Source organism: Syzygium oleosum, unplaced genomic scaffold (genome assembly GCF_021117445.2).
Source record: "Syzygium oleosum isolate NSW1041296 unplaced genomic scaffold, Sole_v2.1 Sole_v2.06, whole genome shotgun sequence".
NCBI classification, from domain to species: domain Eukaryota; kingdom Viridiplantae; phylum Streptophyta; class Magnoliopsida; order Myrtales; family Myrtaceae; genus Syzygium; species Syzygium oleosum.
Window position 1 is genome coordinate 3,618,005 of NW_026607490.1, and position 23,252 is coordinate 3,641,256.

Here is a 23,252-nt window from a genome sequence, read left to right on the forward strand (position 1 = left end):
ATTATGAATTGATACAATTGTTTATGAATAGAATACTTATGAGACAATTAACTGAGGATATTTGTGGAAAAAAAAACAAGTGGGTTCTGTTAAAAGTAGAAAAAGCTCTTTACTTTGTACAATACTATAGGTGAACATCCATAGTAACCCCCAATGAACATTTTACCTTCAAGGTAAATTATGACTGCTTTTTTCTTCCCCTTAGGCTATGTTTAGAAAATGGGGTCATAAAAATTTGAGCGAATAACTTTGAACAAGTTAAAATTTTCTTCTCCTAAGGACGTGTTTACTGCAAGGAAAATTTCGCGATAAAAAAAAATACTATCCAAGTAAATCATTTTGAAGGAAAATATTTTCCCCTTTTTTCCTTAGAGAATTCGTTTTCCTTATTTTACAAAGCATGAATATGTTTTTTGACCGTGAATGATTTTCTATAAGGTAATTATTTTCAACAAACCAAATATGTGAAAGTCCGAAAAACTAATTCGTAGAAAATTCTTTAATTCAAACAAACACTGATTTTTATACCTTTTCCTTGCATTTTCATCACTAGGGTGCTCTCCAAAATAGGAGTGATCGGTTCTCAATCCGGTCCAATCCCACCAAGAAACCGGAACCGGACCAAAAGGATCGGTTCCCAATTCTATAACTGGGACTGGACCGCCTGGTCCTAGGACCGGTCTAATCTGGTTACTAGGCAGTTCCATAATTCCTAGGCATAAAACAATAAGAGCCCGTCTAGTGAACACTTAGCCATATCTGAGAATTATCATATGATAACTGAGATTTGCTAAGGATGACAAGTAAATTTTTGACCTTCTAGATTAATGTTCCAGTTTCAATTCGATCGCTATGAACACTTCTGGACAATTTGGGGAAGAAAAAAAAGAAAGCCTATGAATTAAAGGAGCCAGGAGGCAAAGTTCAACTTTTGAGTTTTCTTTCAAGGGGGAGGCAGGGAAGCAGCGAACAAGATTGAGGCTATCGAGCTCTACTCATGGAAGCTAGAGATAAGAAACTACCAAAGAAATCAGTTGACACCGCATCCGGACTAGGATGAGAGGAGAGTGGGACAAGTGAGAAGGGAAGGGAAATAAATAAAAAATTATTGGTCCGGTCAAGTCGATCCGGTTCCCTCTGGAATCGAGGACCGGACCAAAAATCACTAATTCCAATTTTATGGAACTGAACACTAGACCAATGTCCTTGGCCAGTCTGGTCCGGTCTGGGTAGTTTTAGGTTCGATCGGTCTGTGTTGCTCATCTCTCCAAAGTAGCCTTAAGCCTGATGTTGGGTTGGGCCGACCCGATCGTGGGGCCTAGAAAATCTATTAGCTCGGTTAGAGCGAGGGCCGTGTGTTGGTTTTTATCCGAGAGTAGCTTTTGGCCTTTTACCGAACGGCTTGCGTGCGTTCCAATCACTCGGTCCTCGAAGAAAACGCATTGACAGTGAAATGCGAACCGATCAGCGGCGCCCACCCGAGTCGCAACATGGAAACTCGAATGCCCTCCTTCTTCTTGCTCCCTATATCCATGGCGACCTGAAACCGGGGACAAAAGATCTTTCTTTTCTTGGTTTTTTGGAGGTCAGCAGAAGTCAAGAGGGGAGAAAGAAACGAAGGAAAGAAAGCGAGCTGAAGTGTGGGGGGAGGAGAAGAAAGTCGAGAAGGAATCCTCCCACTTTCGATTTGATGCTTCTTGGGTTTTCTTGCTTTTCTGGGTAGTGGGGAATATCTTCGTGGGGGGAGTTCAGTGCATCGTGTTATTCTCGGACTAATATATGCGGCGGGGGTGATTCGGTCTGTCCTGAAAATGGGTAGGCAACGATCGCTCAGGAGTAAAGCTGCCCACTTCGTCTCTGATCTCACCACTGTTCTTCTCAACCCAATCTCTGACAAACCCTCCTCCAAGCCATCTCCTCCCTCTCAATCTCCCGTGAGTCTCCCCTCCCTCAGCTGCTTTCTTGAAGCTTTTCTTTTTCTTTTATGGGCCTTCTTGTTTTGAGTTTCTGTTTTTGGGCTCCATTGTTGAATTGACCCTCCTTTTCGGAGTCCGTCAAACGTCCATTGCTGAGGTTTCTTTACAGGGTTATGTTTGCTCTAGAGCTTGAAGTTTTTCTCTTTCGTGATTCATGGTTCGTCGGCTTGAATTTTCTTGATGGTCCGGGGGTGAATTCCGCGCTTCCATGTGACTCGATATCGATTGCATCTGAATTACGGCACTTGTTACTGCTGATGGGTCGTGCAATTAGAAGTCAAAGCTTAGCTAGGAACTGCTGGCTGAAAACACTCCATCTACGGAGTTTCTGTACTGTATTCGCTCGTTCGGTGTCTGTGTGTAGTAGAAGACCGTAAGAAAAATTGGTGAAGATATTTTGGGATGATATGTTGTCAGCTCAGTTGCTAAATTGCCCTCGCAATTTGCTCGCTATTTAATAGGAAAATGCATGTTACGCGCAATACAAAGCCCGATAGATGGTTCTGAAGATTCTGTAGATAGGCAAGATCATCTTTTTCTTATTTCTGTCAACTCAAATATACCTGCTCCTGCTGTGCTGATTGTGTTTTGTCGTGAATAACCAAGATTGTGATGGTTTATATAGAGTTACTCAAACTAGATAACAGCTACACGATTCCGTGTTGAGACACCTGGAAAGCTAAATCGTAGAGGTTTTCTATGGTACTATTGCATGCCAATGAATTTATTTGGTCAGAAATTGCTGACTCTCTGATATTTACATGCTCAAGATAATGTAAGAAGGGATTTTAAAACCTAGTTAAGAGATAATTTGGCATTACTCAACATCTGCATTAAACAGCAGTTTTCCTTTACTTCTGGTGTTTATGGTGGCTTTTGCTGTTTAAAGATTACATTAACAGCAGCTGCTCATAATTGCCTGTTTTTATAGGATAATGAAAGTGACTCTAGAAGAAGCCAACTAGATTCAATCAGAGAAGAGGGCTCGGAAGATTTAGTCGATGGTCCCGATACATCGTCTTTCACAGCATTTCTTTACTCTCTCTTGACATCATCTGAGCCTGGAGACGATCCCAATGTTGAAGGGAAAAATGATAATGAGCAAGTAAACGGTGAAGTGGTTGCTGCATCGAAAGAAGCATCTGACGTGCCTAGGAAGGAAAGTGGTGGCAAGAAAAGCTTGTTCTCTAGAGGGAAGCAATCATTGGGTAAAGCTTTTAACCAGGCAGCAAAGATTGCTGGGTACCGGAATCAAGAACAGAAAGGCGATAGCGATGTAAATGAAGTTATGGTTCCTGGAGTTGAGATGAGGCAATTGCAGGATGAGACAGAGCCTGTGGCTCTGACTGATGTTCCAGATATGTCAGAACCTTCATTGCTGCTTTCAGAGAAAACACGTAGTGTACTTTATACGTCACTTCCTGCACTTGTTCAGGGGAGAAAGTGGTTGTTGCTGTACAGGTATGGCCATATTTGCTTCAGTTTTGCATCTTTCTGTAACTGGTATCTCACTTCATCTTATTAAAGAAGCGCTCTTAAATTTATGTGTCATAACTTTGCAGTACATGGAGGCATGGCATATCACTTTCTACTTTGTATAGGAGAAGCATGCTTTGGCCTGGACTCAGCTTGCTGGTAAAATTTTACTACTTTCTGTTTAGAAATGAGTTGATACTCTTCATGTCTTTGCCTCTGAAGAGCATGAGTACAAGAGTTAGTCACATACTTCAGCATACCAAAGAACCCTTTTTGCTTGGTGACACACATGCAAATTAGATGTCATCACTATAGTTAGCTATGGTGATTTTTTGCTTGGCTTTTATGAAGCACCTGATAAGTACTTTTTTTTATGGCTTCAAGAGTTTTTAAGACCCTGATTTTATGTCAATAAAAATAAGCTCATCATTCAAGACTCTTTTCTCAGTCATTATGGAGGTTGGACATATTGTCAAACTCCTTAAATAGCCAATCCACAAGAGCACATCAAATCACAATCAGTGGACCAAAAATTAAAGCATGAACTGCTACTGACAATTCTCTCTACTTGTAGTTTCTCAGATACAAGTACTTCCAATGTCTCAAACAGTTTTTTTGTTGAGCAACCTGAGAATGTGAGTTCTCATGCATGTGAGCTCTATTAGGTTTGTTTGAGATGATAAGTCCTCTTTTGCTTCACTTTATAACTTTGAACTGCAATTTTGACAATAACCATATAATTGGTCTCCTTGATGCTTTATTCTCTCTCTCTTTGTATGTTTCTTGAAAGAACTCTTATGGACCTGCAAATGCTCGCCCAGGTAGTTGGAGACCGTAAAGGTGCAGTATTTGGCAGCTTAGTGGAGGCACCACTTAGACCAAACAATAAGAGAAAATATCAGGTGGGCATTCATGAGTTTCCTTGTTTGAAATTTTCTCCAACATAGATAATTATTCACCCTAGATTTTCAACAGGGAACGAATAGCACTTTTGTTTTCACAGACACACCTGGCCATCCAGTTATATACCGCCCTACAGGTACTAATTTCTCCTGTTCCTTTCCATCTAGGAATTTATTTCGTCAAACTTTCGATGGCTCTAATTTGTTTGCATCAAAATTAATCATTTACCATTGACGAGTTTTTATGCCACATTAGCTTGTGCTTGACTATGGTCGCGTACTTTCATACTAGAATTCTTAATTCAGCAATAGAAACTAATTAACTTCGAATAACAAACAATTTGTTGTATTCATTGTCGTTACATCGATGCGTGAACCATGAACCAGAGGCTCATTGACCGAAATTGGGGACCAAATTGAATCATCACGTGTCCTTTCAGACTGAGGGCTTGTTTGTTTAGAATTAAGTAGAAAGTACTTTCAGGTTTTTCAGCCAAAATATAGAATATGATCCAAATTTCTAAAAATTATGAAAAAATTATATGGGAATTTACGTACCAACGTTTGTATATTATGAAAGTTTCGGGTGTTTAGTACTTTAAAAGAAAGTCAAAGTGCGAACGCTGCACGATTTGGAATAAGCGAAAAGTAAAAGTATATCTAGACACCCTAGCTCTCAAACACAGTATAGCTTGCCCAAAATTAGGTGCCAATTTCAAGAATTAGAAAAAGATATCAATTCCTAAAATCTGGTTCTTTCAATTCCTACTCTCTCTCTCTCTCTAAATTGATGTCTATAATGAAGTAGCAATAGTTGTGCATGTCTCCTTGGATAGAGGTGGTTGTGAATGGAATTGTTAACCATGTTATGTTTCCTGCCTTCAAGCGCTAGTTTAGTTTGCCCTACCATGTTTTGTTCCTCTCCTGTATATTTCCTTCCTGGCGACAATGGTTAGAAACGCACAGTTGCCAAGGTGCATGCAACCTGACAACTGCATATAAACAGGGGCCAATCGGTATTACACTCTGTGCTCATCTGACTTTTTAGCGATTGGTGGGGGCGGCCACTTTGCAATCTATTTGGATGGCGATCTGTGAGACTTCTTCCCTTGCTCCGTATCATTTTCTTTTCCCCTCTCTGTACTCTCCAAGTTTTCTTTTATTTTATGTCTTGTTACTTTCCTTTATAAGAGAACTAAGCACTATAGAGAAGTTGGTGACATGTAAGATTACCCAATGATCAATAGCTAATTATTGTTCATTTTTGTTTAGGTTAATTGGATCGAGCTCAGTCTCGGAAACATATGGGAATCCTTGTCTTGCCGGCTCTCAAGACTTTGAAGTAAAGGAAATTGAGGTAGGCAAGCTCTATGACATGTGTGCTAGTGTGATTTGAAAAGGGTATAAAACGAATTTTAAGTAATGCTAAACATACTAAGACTTATCAATATAATTTTTATAATTAGTCTTACTATACCTAGCATTGTTCATAAAATTTAGCTTATTTGGCCTCCTTACGTTCATTTGCTCCTATGTTTTGCAGTTGTGGGGCTTCGTATATACTTCCAAGTACGAAGAGATGCTCGCTCTTAGCCGAACAGAGTCCCCTGGCATTTGCCGATGGTAACCTTGTGAATCACGATCTGAACTTTCCGATAATGGTTGGGGAGCACTGATTACATCTGATTGTGTATATTATCACTGGCACCGGATGATGAAATACTTGCCTAGACCCGGTGCACCACTGAACGTGATCACAATGACCGATCGCCCTGAGTCCCATGTGGGTCTTTTGTAAGGGTTGGGATGATCACACATCCAGTCCATTTTGAGGGAATGTTGTTTTGCACCTACTAACCCTTGTTTCTACCTGTTGTATAGTCCTCATACATGTTTTGCATCTTACCCCGTGTATAGCAGGAGTGCACCAAAACTCAGAGTCAGGCATCATGTTTTTCTCTCTTTTGTCTCATATCTGTAAATATAATCTAAGCAGCTTGGATTGTTCAAATCAATGCAAGACTAGCTCATTTCCTTTTCCCTTTCACTTCCACAAAATCTTCACTTAATCTAAAATCGATGTGGATATTATGAACAAGGTCTAATGTACACTTGGTGCGAGCTTAATAGTGAAATTTCTATAGTGATGTTCGATAGAATTGCTACGCCAGAAGTCTCTTCCCATCTTTTTACAGAGAAAATAAATAAATTAAGCGATAAAAATGAGTTGCTAAATCTGAATGTCTTTGTTTGTAAATCAGGAATGTTCTTGACTTTGAGTTTGTCCACGATATTGTCAAAAAAAAAATTATTGTGTAGAATCATCAAAATTAGTAATATTAATACCAATGGAAAGACCTCGCTACAAAATTACTTTTTGGAAGAAAGTATGTGGCTCTAGAAGTAGTGACAGCATATCACTAATAGAAAGGGATAATGACACAAATATTATTTGAGCTTTAAGCTAAATGTACAATGTGGTTCATAAACTTTAACTTAACGTGTAACGTCATACCTGATTTTTTAACTTGTTCAACGTGGTCCCTAAATTTTTTATACATGTTCAAATTAATCTTTGCACTACATGGAAATATTCAATGTCATTCTTCCAATCAAGTTTATAGACTAGATAGAATATGTATTAAAAGTTCAAGGATATTGAGTTAAAGTTCATGAATTATATTGTTGATAAATTAAAAATTTGAGGACCACATTACACATTAGGTCAAAGTACGTGGACCATTTGTGTCATCGGCGATGTTTTATAAGGGCTCGTAACACTCACTTGTGTTATCCGATCAAATTATAATACATTTAAATTGTAATTGTTAATATATGAGAAAAGAAAAAAGGAAGTGAGGTGTGAGACTTGATCAAATAATAATACATTTAAATTGTAATTGTTAATATATGAGAAAAGAAAAAAGGAAGTGAGGTGTGAGACTTGACCGATGGTTCAAGGTTTTTAGATTCTTTCCTTGTAATATAACCAACGACAAATCCACAAGATTGGCGCTGGTTCTTCCTCTTGCTTGGACACAAACGATAATCGGTCGGAAGGGGTCGCCAACCCAAGGGCAAAAAAAGGAGGCTCCTTTTTCCCGAATGGCGACCTCCCCGAAATCGACGCAGTCCGCGAAGAATTCGAGCGCCAACAGCGCAAGAATTTGGCTCTACTCGCTCTTGCTCACCCTCCAGTACGGCTTGCAACCTCTGATCTCCAGGTGGTTCATCAGGTGGGCTGCTTCCTGACTTCAAGTGCTTCGCTTGCGGGTTTGATCCGTGGGTCGAATTTGCGGATTTCGCTTTCTGGGTGTGGGGTTGTACGGGGCCTTTTCGACGTTGTTAGTTGATCCGAGGGTGATAGGTTGTGAGTTGTTTCTTGGGAATTTCGATTCTTGAACGATAGTGGGTGCTTTGCTTTTGTTCTTGATTTTTGCTCTTTTGGTGGAAAATGTTGATTTTTCTTATGTTGGTGCACGTTGGGATTCTTGGGTCGGTACCCTCATTTAGTTTGTAAGTAATGATCACTGGAAAATCATGTGCTAAGCTGTAATCAGTATGTGAAGAGCTTTAGCAGGGTCAGTAAATCAGAGGTGGGTTATTTGCTCTGTCAAATTGCCTATTAGACTAGACCTCTTTGAAGCATAAAAACTGAGGCCATAGTCAAATTTTTCTTTTGGGGAGGCCGAGCCATAACGTTAATGTTTATTAGTGTTGCTTTTGGAGATAGGAGAGGTGCTTCTTTCTCTATGCGGCTCTACAGTTAAAATGGGAGTTGGCTCTTCGCTGGGCATAGTTGTTATGGTTCCTTTTTTCACTTGAATTTTTTTATGCTTCTGAGGAAACTGGACAATGGAGCCCTAGCCATCTTGGATTGTTTATTGTGAATGATTGGTCCTATTTAAGGGAAGTGATTATGCATGAACATGTAATGGCTGTTAGTACATTGATGTGATTAACTATAATGATGTCATAATGACACAATACAGGTTTCGGGGAGGTCAAAGTCTTCAAGCATCATATTCATAATTGAGTCGAGATATTATCCTTTGCGCCTTCTCAATTCTTGCTAAGGACCAAAAATCATTGTCCCTCATTATATGTTATGACACATTGACACTTGTCAGAGAGTGTTTCCAACTTTGATCCTGAAATCTGTCTATTTGTTGCAAACTATGGAGATTGTATTGCAATGTTTTGTTCCTTCTTGGTGAACTCCTTTGTCGGTACATCTAAAGTGGAGTCTCTGATCTTCCGTCATTTCTCCAGTCATTGAATTCATCTTATCTTTTTTTGCAGGCGTGAAGTCATTGTAACTACCTCTGTTTTGACATGTGAGGTAGCAAAAGTAAGCACCTTTTTTCTCTCATTCTTTGTATACTTACACATTTCACATTACATTCACTATTCATTCCATTTATTTCAATTCACTTCGAGAGAAGAATGAAACTCTTCTGTTCATTTTTCAGGTTGTCTTTGCCGTCTTTTTTATGGCAAAAGAAGGTACTCTGAAGAAACTCTCCCAGCAGTGGACTTTGGTCGATTCTCTGATTGCATCAGGACTTCCTGCTGCTATTTACGCACTGCAGAATAGCTTACTTCAGATTTCCTACAAAAATCTCGATTCGCTAACATTCTCAATGCTGAACCAGACCAAAATCTTTTTTACTGCTTTCTTTATGTATATCATCCTAAGGTTTGTTGCTTAACCCCTCTTTATCTTTAGTTTTTGGAAAAAAATTCTTGTGTATGATTATACTATCTTCCTGAACTGGTTATCCATATTTATTGACTGTTTGTATAGCCCTAGCTGTTGAACACCATTACTTTATGCGCCTTTTGGAGCATCACATTGAACGTTTTGCCAGACAAGAATGAATGTTTGTATGTTGGCAAAGAGCCTTTGATTTCTTCTTCAGGTTCCAACCAAAATATTTTAAGCATGCCGAAATGGGGGTTAAATTTTGTGGGAAAATCTAGTTATTCTAGATTGTATTACGTTTGTACTTTACATAAATTTAGTGCTCCTAATTTTTACTGAAAAACGAATCCCTCCCTCTCTCCCTCCCTCCCTCCCTCCGTCTCTGTCTCTGTCTCTGTCTCTATCTCTCTGTCTCTCTCTGTCTCTGTCTCTGTCTCTTTCTCTTTCTCTCTCTGTCTCTCTCTGTCTCTCTCTCTCTCTTCACATATGGACATGCACATATAACAGTGATGGAGCAAGTAATGTTACAAAGAACTTGTTCAAAAATTTAGAATTCCTGATTTTTTCTGACCACTCTTCTAAAGCAATATTTGGTGCCACATTTGTAGGCAAAAGCAATCAATCCGGCAGATAGGAGCCCTCTTGTTATTGATAATCGCAGCCATTCTTTTAAGCATTGGTGAAGGTTCTAGCAAAGGATCTAGTGGTGGAAACCCTGACCAGACTTTCTTTTACGGGATTATTCCTGTTCTGGTAGCTTCTGTGCTATCAGGTCTGGCTTCTTCTCTGTGTCAATGGGCTTCTCAGGTAATAGGAAACACATCCAGTCACCTGTCATGAGTTGCATTGAAGATTTTGCACAATGACTATTACTTTTGTGCTGCACATTTTCCCTTTTTGCAGATCAAGAAGCACTCGTCGTACTTGATGACAGTAGAAATGTCTGTTGTGGGATGCCTATGTCTACTTGCTAGTACTTTTAAGTCTCCGGATGGAGAAGCCATCAGGAAACATGGATTTTTTTATGGTTGGACTCCACTGACTGTGGTAAGTGTCTAAGGGAATTTTTTTTTCAGGTTCCTTTCTCAGCATACAGATCCAGATATTGTCTCTTTGGTCATAGGCCTATTTTATTTAATTAGTTTTAACTAGCAAACATGTTATTGTTCAAAGAGCATAAAGGTAGGATTCTGGTTGAGATAGACTTGATGACAGTAGAAATGTCTGTTGTGGGATGCCTGTGTCTACTTGCTAGTACTTTTAAGTCTCCAGATGGAGAAGCCATCAGGAAACATGGATTTTTTTATGGTTGGACTCCACTGACTGGGGTAAGTGTCTAAGGGAATTTTTTTTTCGGGTTCCTTTCTCAGCATACAGATCCAGATTTTGTCTCTTTGGTCATAGGCCTATTTTATTTATTTAGTTTTAACTAGCAAACATGTTATTGTTCAAAGAGCATAAAGGTAGGATTCTGGTTGAGATAGCTTTCTTCTAGGTGCTTAAATTGAAAAACACGACATCAAATTAAATTGGAGAGAGAGACAGCAGTACTCTCACTGATTTCATATAGTAGTTGAAACTACTGTTTTTTGGAGCAAAAGCATCTCAAGCTTTGGTCAGGAAGAATTTTTGGGATGAAACCCATGAACAAATGGGAACAGAATCAATACATGCAGGAAGTGGAACTACCTGGGAAACTAAGCTTAAGCTCTTTTATTACAACATGGCTCAGCGTTAAAAATCCATTACACTTCGATGTGGGCTTGTGAAATGGGCTTCATTCGTTGGTGAAAGGTTATGATTAAGTAGCTGTAGTAAGAGTAATTTTCATGGAGTACCTAAATGCATTTGTAATTTAGGGATGAAACCCATAGAAAATTCTTCATGTTCAAAATGGAACAGCCTAAGTAGGATCTTGATACTGTTATGCACTCCATTGGATTAATCGTTCCTTAAAATCATTAGGCCCAGCATCAATGATCATAGACATTTAGCTAGTGAAATGGGTTTTGCAGCCTGTTTATGCATCAATGTTCTGTTGCACTTTGTTGATAATTCAGCTTGAGTTTGTTCAGGGTGTGACTGCATGCTGTTCTGTGGCAACTGCCTGGCATGTGAATTTTCATGGTTTGAATTGGAACAAACAAAAATACTACTTAGTACATACATGAGCAGCTTTTAAAAGTTTCTATCTATAAACTTTGGCTTCTCAACCACCTGTTCAACCATCTAATTCACGTTTCTCAGCAGCAATGACCGATGAGAATTTTTTGCCCTTTTGTTTTGTTTCATCCAGATCCCAGTCATTTCTAATGCACTTGGTGGAATCCTCGTTGGCCTAATTACAAGCTATGCTGGTGGTGTTCGTAAGGTAAGTTCGGCTTCGGCTGCATTACAGTGGCAACTCCATGTGCTTTGTCCTGCAATGTGTCCTGTATCTTGGGTTATTAACTGGCCGAACAAATTAATAGTCAAGTAATTACTTTTGAGGTGAAAGCATTATGAAATTGCCATATGTTAAATGAAAAGGCTGATTTACTTGATTTAGTAAAAGTGGGAAAGATAAATGTCTAATAGAATTTCACATCCATGTTAAGAAATGAATGCGCATCTTTTACTCTGTACGATGCTCCCCTTGGTGCCTCAATAAATCTCAGCCATTAATTCATGAGAATGAGACTTTTGATCAGAGGTTGAGAATTATCAAGACATCAAGGGAAGCACAATACGGGTAGAGAATCTTCTCCCTTTTAAAGTTATGATGCAAAATTTTGGGGAAGCATTTAGTTTGGCCAGCTTTTGGCAGTCATTGGGAACTTTTCCTTGAGAATGAGCCGTGGAAGACAGCAAATTTTTTTTCATATTGCATTGCTTTTCATATATCGATCCTTCATGTGTTGTTGATGGTATGCACATTACTTACATTGGTTAATTCTGTCTTAATTGTGCAGGGGTTTGTTATTGTTTCAGCGCTACTAGTTACAGCCTTGCTGCAGTTCATTTTTGAAGGGAAACCGCCTTCATGGTATTGTCTTGTTGCTCTTCCACTTGTCGTCAGTAGCATCTCTATATACCAGAAGTATCCGTACCAAATCAAAAAGAAGGAAGCTTAGATCGCAGTGTTCCGAGCATGAGGGGAATATTTGATTTGCCCCTAATTGTATTTAATCATTCATATCTTCCAGCTGGTAATTGTAGCTTGGGTAGGTTTTAGATTCTAGTTACTACAAAATCAATCTCTCTGATGTTTCTGTAGTCTCTGCTTCAATTTTGTCATTTCTAGATATTCTCTTGCATTTAACACTGAGGATCAAGAGCTTATTATTCAAGAAAGTCGTTATTACCATCATGTCAAATTTACCGACCTTCTTAAGTTACCGATGTTCGTTTGAATACCATGTTGGAATCTTTTTGGAGGGTTCAACTTGGTTTGGTTGAGTATGTACCAACACATTTCTTGTCTGAAAGGCATATTCTCCTACGAATGGGAGAAATTTACTGGCGCATGAGAATTTACAATCCATGATGACTTATTGTTCTTATGAACCTTAACGGTATAGAGTGAGGACTTATTTATCCATGGTGATAACTGCCTCTTTATTTCAAATTTGCCGACTTCTGTAAAGAGTTTGTCATTATTCCTTTTGATTACCATGCACTGATGTATTTTAAGCTCGTCAAGTTACTCTAAATTGCATGATCCCAGCTCTACTTTACTAATTCTCTTTTCGTTTCCAATGTATAACTTAACTCACAACGACTAACTGAAATTTATACAGATGTGTTGAGAACTTTCCATCAGCTGTACTTTTACCACTTTACATTAAATGGCAATGTTCCTCTCAAATACCATTTACCTGGGCATCTTTAGGGTTACCAACCCGTCCGAAGCAAACCTGCGACGAATTAAGCAAATTTGTTGGCATGCATTGGCATTATGCTCACTATCTTGGAGTAAAATGGAGTGATCTCTCAGAAAGCTGCCCCTTCTCCTTTAAGCAATATTATCATATGTAATAGTAGGTATGGTGCTGCTCTTTGCAAACAAGTGAGTAATTTCATTTCCTATTATCAAATGTGTTAGTATGTGCCGGCTCTTGTTGATAAATTTACGTAAATCTCTTTCTCTTCTTTGGCCTCATTATCAAAATCGAAAGTCAGAGCCCGACTCTGTTTGAAGAAAGCTCTCGAGGGAATGAGCACAAGCACACGTTATTGTTGACGTGAACAGTCCCACATCAGACGTGTACGTGAGTTATGTTGTTTATGACGCTGCGCCTGCGAATTCTTAAAGCCGGTCGTGTTGAAATTGGCGCGGTAGGCTCTATAACCCTTCACGTCTTGCCCAGGGGGTCTTTGCTTCGTTCTCGCGATCAAATTTGTTTCGCAATAATTAACACAATACACGTATTTTATTCCTCTATAATGGTTCAAACCACAATGAATTTCGTGAAAAATAAAAAAAGGTTATGACTTCCTGATTAAATATTTTTCAAGATTGTAAAACTAAATGGATGAAAATTAAGTACTTTTAAGATATGAAAGTTCAGTCACAAGCTCATTTAGAAAAACAAGAACAAGAAAAACTTCTTTTCAACGTGTTGAAGCGGCACGCCTCACACCTCCCAATTTCCTCCCTATCTTTTGTTTTCGTGGGAGAAATGGAATACTCTTTTGTTGCTTTACATCTTGAGGATTTCGAGATCCAAGCGAGGTCCTGGATAAATCATTTTTAGATCTCGCTTAGGACCAGAAAACAAGAAAATCTTGGAGTAAACTATAGGGAAAATTACACAAATAGTCTCTGAATTTTAGCTTAACATGCAATGTGGTCCCTGAATTTTTAATTTGTTCAATGTAGCCCCCGAACTTTAACCTAATGATCAATTTGATCTTTTAACTTTTAATTTGTTCAATGCGGTCCCTGAACTTTTAGTACACGTTTAATTTAGTCCCTGAACTATATGAAACTGCTCAATTTAAGATCATGGACTACATTGAACATATTCATATAGTTCATGGACTAAAATGAACGTGTACCAAAAGTTCAGGGATCATATTGAAAAAATTAAAAGTTCATGAACTAAATTGAACATTAGACTAAAATTTAAAAATTATATTGAACAAATTAAAAATTCAAAAATTAAATTATATATTTAACCAAAGTTCAGGGACCGTCTCTACTATAAAACCATAAATGCAGTCATAAGGATGGCGGGCTGCTGTCCAGTTTTCTGTTTTTTTCTTTTGTCAGAGGGCTCAACCCTGCTAAAAACCAGAACTTTAACTTCTCCGAGATAAAAGCTCGGAACAGGCTAAGGTTCTCTCGAGCCGCTCTCAGCTTCCGCTAGCCACTGGGCACAACGCCATGGCCATCCTCGCCGCCCTCCCCTTGGTCATCTCCTTCCTCAAGCCCCACGCGGCGAAGCTCCCTCTCTTCGGCCCCCGCGCGCCGGGCTCCTTCCGCCTCCGCCGGCCGCTCGACCCCCGCCGTTTCTCCGACTCCTCCCCCGTCTCCGCCGTCAGCGAGACCTCCGCCGCGACTCCGCACCGCCGCTCCGCCGAGCCGCAGGAGCCGCAGGCGGCGCCGACTTTCCAGCAGGCGATCCAGCGTCTCCAGGTGGGTTCGTAAAAATCCGTCATTTTGAACCGTGTTCTCCTCTCCTCAATGCGGGCAAATTCAATAGGATTTGAGGTTCAGTTCTTGATTGATGTTTTCGCGAATCTCGAGTGGACTTAGCTCTCCGGGTGCTCAAAAGCTCGATGCTTTTCTTCTTTTGCCCCCTGAAAATGGTTGTTCTTGCCATTGTTTGAGATTTAGCCGACATTGTAATACGCGAATTATTAAGCTCTTCTTTCGATATTGACATGGAAGTAACAGGAGTATTGGGCTTCAGTTGGATGTGCGATAATGCAGTGCAGCAACACAGAGGTAACGTGTAGCATTGAATTGTTCACGTTTCTCTTTGACTTCATGGATTTTGGTGACGTTTTATTGATTAGTCAGTGTAGATTAGAGATCATACTAGTGTTTACACTTTCGTTGGTGTTCATCTGTTCTTCACAAAAATTGTGGTAGCAATGGCAAAAGAAGTCACGCGTCTGCTGGTTTTTTTTATGTTCTGCATAGGGTACTATTTGTCACATGTCCACTCGAGAATAGGCGGGAAATTCTGCCGTGAGATTGTAAAGGTCTCTGGTCCAATTAATCATGGCCAAGAAAGGGTTTCTGGTCTATAGCTTAGACATGGTTGAAACATCCATTTCTTTTTTGCGTCATCATGCTTTTGTCCATGCATACAAGTTAGGAGCTGCACAGACCATTGTGAATTGATTACATGTCTCATTCTTCCTTCACCTGCATTAACCAGGTAGGAGCAGGAACTATGAATCCCCTGACATATTTAAGGGTTCTTGGTCCAGAACCGTGGAATGTTGCGTAAGTATGCTCTTTTTAAACAATAAAAGTTGCTTTTAAAAAAGAACCTGTGTGCTTTTTCCCGTATTCATATCCTTGAGTCGCAATTATTTGCATCGCAAGTCTAAGATATTTTTGGAGAAAATTCAGAGCTATATTGATTGTAGAACAAGATTGGTATTCCATAAGAGATGTTGCATTTTCTATGATGGTCCATCAAACGAGATTGAAATTGCACCTATAAGTTAAGAGATAAGTTGTTATTCTAGATTCTCATGGAATTTACAGTCATCCTCAGATTATCGTTGCAGTGCGGGAGAAATGCTAGTTTTGTGATGTGGCAGCTTGTCACGGACAAACAAGTCTTGTTTGAATGTGGGCCTTAAATTTGCATTTATCTGCATAATTTTTAGAGAGTCAGACGATTACTTCTGATGGTTCTCGTAGCTACGCATTGATGAAGAGAAATGCTGTTGCATTTTGATAGGGTATTTTCAGGAAGTCCTAGGTTTTCTGATATTTCAATTCTACACAAGATAATCATGTAAATATTTTCTATTAATGTAAAAATTTAATGGTGGCTTGTCTTTCAAGAACATTTTCGAGATGTTGACATAAAAAGCTGATGTTTTGATGTTTCTTATATTAGGTACGTGGAGCCCAGTGTCCGGCCTGATGATAGTCGTTATGGAGAAAATCCTAACAGGCTCCAGCGGCACACTCAGTTTCAGGTTAACTGAATTGGGCTTGTTGATCGTTATGCAATTGTATGATCCTTGATGCTGTCTGTTTGTATTTTTTATAAGTTTTGGATGTCTTTTGTACTTACTGGTCTCAGGTAATACTAAAGCCTGATCCTGGAAATTCACAAGATCTATTTATTCGTAGCCTGGCAGCACTAGGTAGTGACTGCAACTTCATTAGCACACCTAAAATACATCCTTGTTGACTGCATTACGTTCTTATACCTTGTCTGTGAATGAGTGCTAACTTACTTCACATTGTTAATTATTAGCCTTCATTTTTGGCACCCAAGCTTTCAGGTTGATTACTAGATAAAATGGTAGTGACTGTTTTGCCTTGCAGTTTTGTCCTTTTTTTCGCTGGGTACAATCCAACATGATTTTCTGTTATGAGTTTTCTGCTAAACTAATCTACAAGCATGTTGGCTTTTGGAGGGCATAACTTTGAAGTTAGCTCGTTTAACATCAATGGTCTGTCTTTTGTGTAGATTGGAGATTCATACAGATATTTTTTCTCTTTCTTTAGACTAACATGCCTCGAGATATGTTCACATGTTACTCAGATTTTTAATCCAATAGTTGATCATCTGATCATGGATGAACTGTAGTTTAGATTCTCTTGATGGGCCCTTTTAGAAATGGACCTTGTACTTTATAAGCAAATAAAAAGCACCTTTTTTTCTCAGTGGAATAGGCATGGATATTTATGTCAGGATTTTCACGAGCTCCTCCTTTAGTGTAAACAAGATTTTTACACAATCACCATACCTTGAGTCACGTGTACTTTAGAATTTGTTGCATAACCAAATTCTGACACATGATACTTTTCCAAGAGTGAGCGGTGTGAACTTCATTTTACACTGTGGAGGGACCGAATTTAAATTTCTTAGTCGGTGCCCTTCAGTTTTAGAAATGAAACATGAAAAGGAATCATAGCTAAGGATTTTGATTTTGTGAGCTGTCTTTTGAGTGCAATAGCAGAATGCTTATTCTCGATGATGTTCATCCTTTCCTGCACATTATATTCAGCATTAGAATTCTTCTCTTATCGACAGGTATTGATATAAATGCACATGATATACGGTTTGTGGAAGACAACTGGGAAAGTCCGGTAAGTTTTTTCTGTGACAATCAAGTCCGTATGGTACACGCTGATTTTGCATTCTTCAACTTATCATGTTGATGAGATCTACGAAGATGCAACTTGATTATTTCTATGGATTTTTCTTTGATGTTGCACACAGGTGACTAACCTTGATGTGATTTGCTCACAGGTTCTGGGTGCTTGGGGGTTGGGCTGGGAAGTCTGGATGGATGGGATGGAAATAACACAATTCACCTATTTCCAGCAGGTTTTGTTTCCTAGAATTTAATCAGGTTTATTGCAAGCATGCAGCATGGTTTTCATGGGCATGATATACTCTTCTAAGAATCCTTCTCCTCTTCTGGTTCAGGCCACTAATGTGGTGATTTTGTTAAGTCTCAGGTTTCATGCTTATGTTTTCAGTTCTTCTATCCTTATTCTTCAGGCTGGCAGTCTTCAGTTGATGCCAATATCTGTTGAAATCACGTATGGTCTTGAGCGTATCCTGATGTTGCTTCAGGTCTGGTAATTCTTGTATATCCTTCCTTTGGATACTTCATTCAGTTTGCCTAAACTTAACTGTGGATTTCTTTTAGGGAGTTGATCATTTCAAAAAAATTAAATACGCAGATGGAATCACATATGGTGAGCTGTTCTTGGAGAATGAGTAAGCTAACACTTGCCTCATTTATACTTGTTAATATTCTCTCTCTCTCTCTCTCTCTCTCTCTCGACCTCGAAAGCATGTAATGTTAATGCTGTGCTACTATTTAATTATTGTAAGAGCTCCTTTTAACGCTTGTGAACTTGTTGTTCTTGTCTTTGGAACCCTGATAAGTTCGTCTCCTCATTGTGGTAAATATCATGTTTAAATATTCATCAAGTGGGTTCAACACGCAATCAATATTCACCAATCTCACTAATTTTTTATTATAGGACTAATTTACTGTAATAACGTTCATGTCAAAGTTACATACATACATACATACATATACATACATACATACATACATATATATACATACATATATATACATACATATATGTATTATATACAAGGACCTGGCTGAGAGTCCTGATTAGATTCTGTGAACAAGGATTCCCTACTCATAGGAATGGCACCTACCGAGATCTAAGAGGTTTTTGGATTCCTTTGCGATCTTCCCCTCATTATTTTACTTGTCATGGGGGCGAAAGGATTCCCTACTCATAGCTGTTGGGGGAAATGGCATATTCCGAAATTTTTTGGCCACATTTAATGGAGGTTTTTTGGAAGGGCTGCTTTAGAAAGTTTGTGTTCATGGGTTTCATTTGACAAATGGCATGCAGATGCACTGGAGAATTTTTCCTTCCTCGACTATCATAACTTTTCACTAGTAGTATGGTACGAGACAAGTGCATGGCTTACCAAGTCAGATTCAGTCTTCTATTAACATACCAGGTCAATATTTGATTGTGAGAATCTTTTATTGATTTGGTGAAAAATAAGAATTTCAATTATTATGAGGAGGGTTTCAATCTGTTTTGTGTACTTGATGTAGAACAGAGATTGGAAATTAGTTTTGGTACCGGCCTCCAATTTCTCTTCAAGGCTGGCCTTGGCTTAGGACGATGAATAAAATATTGATACCAACAGCTAAAGCCCAATGCTGGCACCTTTATTATCTTGATAGTCAGCAAAGAATTCAGTAGATTCCCAAACTTTGGATTGTTTTCCACGTGCTCTCATCTTTTCAAGGTCTTTAAAAGACAGGTTCTGGCTTTTCCTTTGCTCCTGATACTGCGGACTATTGCTCTGGCCAATTTACTTAGCTCCTAATTCATACAATGACCATGCAAATGCACATGTACAAATTGGAAAGTGGCTAGTGAGCTCGGTTTGAGAAGTTTGATTGCAAAATTATAATAACAATACTCACACTGATATGTTTTCCTTACTTTCACAATTGTTGAGTTCCTTATAAAACATTTGTTGATTAGTTTATACTCGTCCATGTTTTCACTCACGTTTTGAATCAGTAAATTATATTTACTGCCAAACTATCAGAGAAGCTTGATGAGCTTCAGTGGCAAAAAGATTCTATATGATAAAGTGATGAATGTAAAAGTTGAGCTCGTGTTGCAAAAGGATACAAAAAGGATAAAATGATACATGTAAATATAATTGTGCTGAGATGACACTTCTTCTTTAGTTATGAGTTGGAGTAACTTTCTCCCTTTCACTCATCAATTTGCTGTTGCATAACATCACCCTGCTTTGATTTGCTTTACTTTTAAGCTGCAGATGATGACTCTTATATTTTGTCATTGTATTTCAGGAAAGAAATGAGCTCTTATTATCTTGAGCATGCAAGTGTTAATCATCTCCAAAAACACTTTGATTTTTTTGAGGAAGAAGCTCGTTCCTTGCTTGGTTTGGGCCTGGCAATCCCTGCGTATGTTTTGTTTTTTGAGATTTTTCCAAAACTCCAGGTGTCTCTTTGTTCTAGTGATCACTTGCTCTGCAACATGCTAGGTATGATCAGCTTTTGAAGACATCTCACGCTTTTAACATTTTAGACTCAAGGGGCTTCGTTGGGGTGACAGAACGTGCTAGATATTTTGGTCGCATGAGGAGGTATGGTCTTCTGCTAACCTCTTGAAAAAGTTAAATACTTCTGCATAAGATGCCACTCTAGCAAGCTCAGGATTTCCTCGATGAATACAGCATGATGTCAAAATTGTTGAATTGGCAATTTTCTTTTTCAAATCTGGTTTGGAGGATCTCAATGTTTATTGTGATAAAAAAAAGTGCTGTGATAACTGTTCTGATTTGCCTTTTCAGAACCAGCAGTAAGGTAGGAATATTTTTTGGGGTTTCAATGTTTTAACTGGTGCCACGAAGGTCCATGGAGTTACATAAGTGTTGTTTTTTGTTAAAAAGTAATTTCGCTTAGCATTTGAGTTGTGTATCAAAAACTTCTAGAATGACTCTATTTCAGGGTCAGTTTGCTCTTACCATACCCCCTACTCCAATTCTGTACCACACCCAAAACACTATGAAGGGAGTTGTAGTGGGTATCTTGAACTATTAGTTTTCGAACTTTGTCCCATTAAGTATGAGAAGAGTTACAAATGTTTCCCCAAACTTGTAATTTTGCCACCCACGACCTAATGTGTGTGGGGATTGCAACATTCGTTCCAAGAGAATAAAAGGCAGTTGTTGTGCTCCTTGAATAGACGACTAGCAAATTTCTGTTTGGACAAGTTTTACTGGTGAAAGAAGTGATAAGGTGAGACTCCTGATGAAGAAGTTCCAATTATATAGAAGAACCCTAATGTCTTTTCTCATCCCATTTTCATGTCTCTAATGGTTTATATTGTTTGAGTGCTCAGACTGTGAGACATAGTATGCGTAGGTAATTGAAATCATGGCAAAGTTACTATAATAACACATCTTGATTAGGCAAGAGGAGGTAAAGGGGCCAAATCTTGGGCTTCATAAGAATTGGGAGAATGGACTCCTCTGGGATCCACTAGGTCGTTATCTTACATAGCGAGCAAGAGGTGAAGATGAGCTTACAAAATACTTGTGTTTCCTAAGTTGTGGTAGAAAAAGCTCTTAGTCATTCTTTTTAAAGAAAAGAAAGCAAGTCTATGTGATGTACGGAGTGCCAAATTGCCACTTTGAAGACTTTGTCAGTGGTTGGACTGCCCTTACAGCTTTGGGGATAAGCGATTCAATGAGATGGTCTTTATCTTACATAAATATCACAAGTTTGAGATCCTCTCCTTTCAGAATTTGGAGAAGAAGATAATTCAACTCAATTTATTCACCTAATATTATGTAAGGTTGAACTCAAACTATTCCCTAATATTTTGTTGGTGGATGATGATAAAAAGAAATGACTAGTTTAAGAGTTATCCCCCGGCTGCTCATATTAATTCATGTTTCTGATCAGTTTAGCTCGGCAATGTGCGCAATTATGGTTGAAGACCAGGGAGTCACTAGGGCATCCACTTGGTGTTGTTAGTGAACCTGTTCATCTATCTTGTCCCCAGGAGTTTGTCGATGCAGCTTCGAGCAAGGTAAATACACAAATCAATCTGAATTACTTTCTCCATTTTATATGCTGTTAGGCAGTTTCTACGAAACGTTGAATGTGTGATGTTACCGTTTCTTTGCATATTCTCTTGGAAGGACAGCTTTTTTTATTAATGCCCTTCATTTTTTAGGCATAAACCTTCTCAAAGTTGAATTAGTGCTGATTTAGGCAGAGTTCAGGATACTGCCATTGGATTTTAACCATTCCCCTGACATGTTTTAGTTGATTATAAACTTTTAAGAAACTATTACCCTTTTCCATCGTGATCGTCCCATCGCCCTCCTTAACAACTGAAGAAAGATGTTGTGGCAAATGAAATTCTAACTAGTTGGCCTAAAATCAAAGTCTTACTCAGTATGGGGAGGTATACCTTTACATAGTGCAATAATTCTTTTTAATGTATTGTGATTGGTTTCCTGTTCTGGTGGTTGTTTTGACCTTAGGTCTACATAAGGATCTCATCATTGACTCTATATATCTTCAGCTAAAATGATTGGTTGTCATTCCTTTCCTTTTTTCCGTTGTATTGTTCACAGGTTCAAGATGTACCGAGGTTTTTTGTACTTGAAATTGGAACTGAAGAGATGCCACCTCAAGATGTAGTTAATGCAAGCCAACAAGTATTCTTTTCTCTTCTTGAACAATCTCTTTTCAACTCCACTGAGTACTCCATTGGTTCTTTCAATGACCATGCTTCTCTGTTACAGCTTAAAGATCTAGTGATAGAGTTGCTGAAAACCAAAAGATTAGAGCATGGTCAAGTTCAAGCATTTGGCACTCCTCGCAGACTAGTGGTACTGCTTCAATTTTTCAGGCTTTTGATAATATCGTCCTTTGCATATTTTCAGTGACTTTTTTTATGCTTCAGAAAGGGGTAATGGATTTCACATCTATTTCAGCTCTCATTATGTGGAGCTTTTTGTCTTGTAATTTGTTACGGCAGTATTAGTCAGTTTCATATTCTCAGAATAGAGTCACCTTTCCCATCTATGAAAAGGGAGAAATATAGTAACTTTGAATGATTGAGATGTCAACAAGGATGGTTAAAATTAGATGAGTGGTGAATGAAAGGAAAAACCTTATAACCATGCTAAACCATTAGAGAACTTGTCATATGCCCTACCTGGATTTTTCGGTCTTTCTTTTTTATACCAGGTGAAGGATGCATTTCCCATTTATGATGAGTTCACTGGCAGTCAGAGATTAAGGAAACTTATGTTGCAGTCTTGGAATAAAAAATTTAGTTTGTTAAAGGAAGAACAACCAATTTATTTTTTCCTTTCACTCAGGATTGCAAAACTTTTCTTTTGTGTATAATTGAGATAACTATCCATAAACATGGCCTTCTAGGTTTTTCATTTTTTTATATGTTTCCATTTGCGTGATTTTAAGTCTTAGCATATGCTTAATTTCCAGATCTGTGTGGAGAGTCTTTACGCCAAGCAAACAGACAATGAGGTTGAAGTTCGAGGTCCTCCTGCTTCAAAAGCCTTTGATGATCAAGGAAAACCCACTAAGGTTGTTTTCTCTTCTATTTGATGTTTGTGCTCATGAAATTTTGGGCTTATTGGATTAGGTGGTTAATTGCATTTTACTAGAGGAGTTGTATTTGCAATGATCATTTACTAAAACATTGATTGACATAAATGGATCTTGTGTGTCATTTAACTCATTGAAGGTTTGTGGAATCCCTTATGACTTCGATGCATCACAAGGGGTTGACATTTTATGTTATTTTGGTTGAGATATAAAAGAGGATGGCCTCTCACTCAACTTTAAGATAATATTAGAGCTAGATGTTTGTGTTGAACTCTTTTTTCGCCCATTTATGTGTGATGAGCATCAAGAACTCTTCCACCCACC

The 23,252-nt window shown here is 38.6% G+C and overlaps 3 protein-coding genes across 4 annotated transcripts in view; all 3 read left to right on the top strand.

Moving 5' to 3' along the window:
* Positions 1 to 1,418: 1,418 nt before the first annotated feature.
* LOC115683026 (oxidation resistance protein 1) lies at positions 1,419 to 6,369 on the top strand. The gene is made up of 8 exons (XM_030607406.2): positions 1,419 to 1,934; positions 2,908 to 3,437; positions 3,539 to 3,611; positions 4,274 to 4,354; positions 4,428 to 4,491; positions 5,361 to 5,448; positions 5,627 to 5,711; positions 5,898 to 6,369. Exons 1-8 carry the CDS (start codon positions 1,812 to 1,814, stop codon positions 5,979 to 5,981), a joined length of 1,128 nt encoding a protein of 375 aa, XP_030463266.1. The 5' UTR covers positions 1,419 to 1,811; the 3' UTR covers positions 5,982 to 6,369.
* Positions 6,370 to 7,308: 939 nt separating this feature from the next.
* On the top strand, positions 7,309 to 12,415 carry LOC115683027 (UDP-N-acetylglucosamine transporter ROCK1). The gene is made up of 7 exons (XM_030607407.2): positions 7,309 to 7,590; positions 8,657 to 8,705; positions 8,827 to 9,053; positions 9,668 to 9,866; positions 9,963 to 10,106; positions 11,356 to 11,430; positions 12,011 to 12,415. The coding sequence occupies exons 1-7, from the start codon at positions 7,460 to 7,462 to the stop codon at positions 12,170 to 12,172; spliced, it is 987 nt and encodes a 328-aa protein (XP_030463267.1). The 5' UTR covers positions 7,309 to 7,459; the 3' UTR covers positions 12,173 to 12,415.
* A 1,869-nt stretch (positions 12,416 to 14,284) lies between these two features.
* LOC115683025 (glycine--tRNA ligase, chloroplastic/mitochondrial 2) overlaps positions 14,285 to 23,252 on the top strand; it is a 29,409-nt gene continuing 20,441 nt past the window's right edge. For both annotated transcript variants that reach the window (XR_008816792.1, XM_030607402.2), the window contains exons 1-15: positions 14,285 to 14,679; positions 14,941 to 14,991; positions 15,431 to 15,498; positions 16,127 to 16,208; positions 16,316 to 16,379; positions 17,276 to 17,331; positions 17,495 to 17,572; positions 17,750 to 17,824; positions 17,901 to 17,971; positions 19,623 to 19,739; positions 19,820 to 19,921; positions 21,246 to 21,372; positions 21,926 to 22,009; positions 22,097 to 22,183; positions 22,806 to 22,907. Coding sequence is in view for 1 of the 2 variants with exons in the window: in XM_030607402.2 (XP_030463262.1) it covers positions 14,428 to 14,679; positions 14,941 to 14,991; positions 15,431 to 15,498; positions 16,127 to 16,208; positions 16,316 to 16,379; positions 17,276 to 17,331; positions 17,495 to 17,572; positions 17,750 to 17,824; positions 17,901 to 17,971; positions 19,623 to 19,739; positions 19,820 to 19,921; positions 21,246 to 21,372; positions 21,926 to 22,009; positions 22,097 to 22,183; positions 22,806 to 22,907 (1,416 nt within the window). In the remaining variant the exon portion in view is untranslated. The remainder of the gene's footprint in view (positions 14,680 to 14,940; positions 14,992 to 15,430; positions 15,499 to 16,126; positions 16,209 to 16,315; positions 16,380 to 17,275; positions 17,332 to 17,494; positions 17,573 to 17,749; positions 17,825 to 17,900; positions 17,972 to 19,622; positions 19,740 to 19,819; positions 19,922 to 21,245; positions 21,373 to 21,925; positions 22,010 to 22,096; positions 22,184 to 22,805; positions 22,908 to 23,252) is intronic.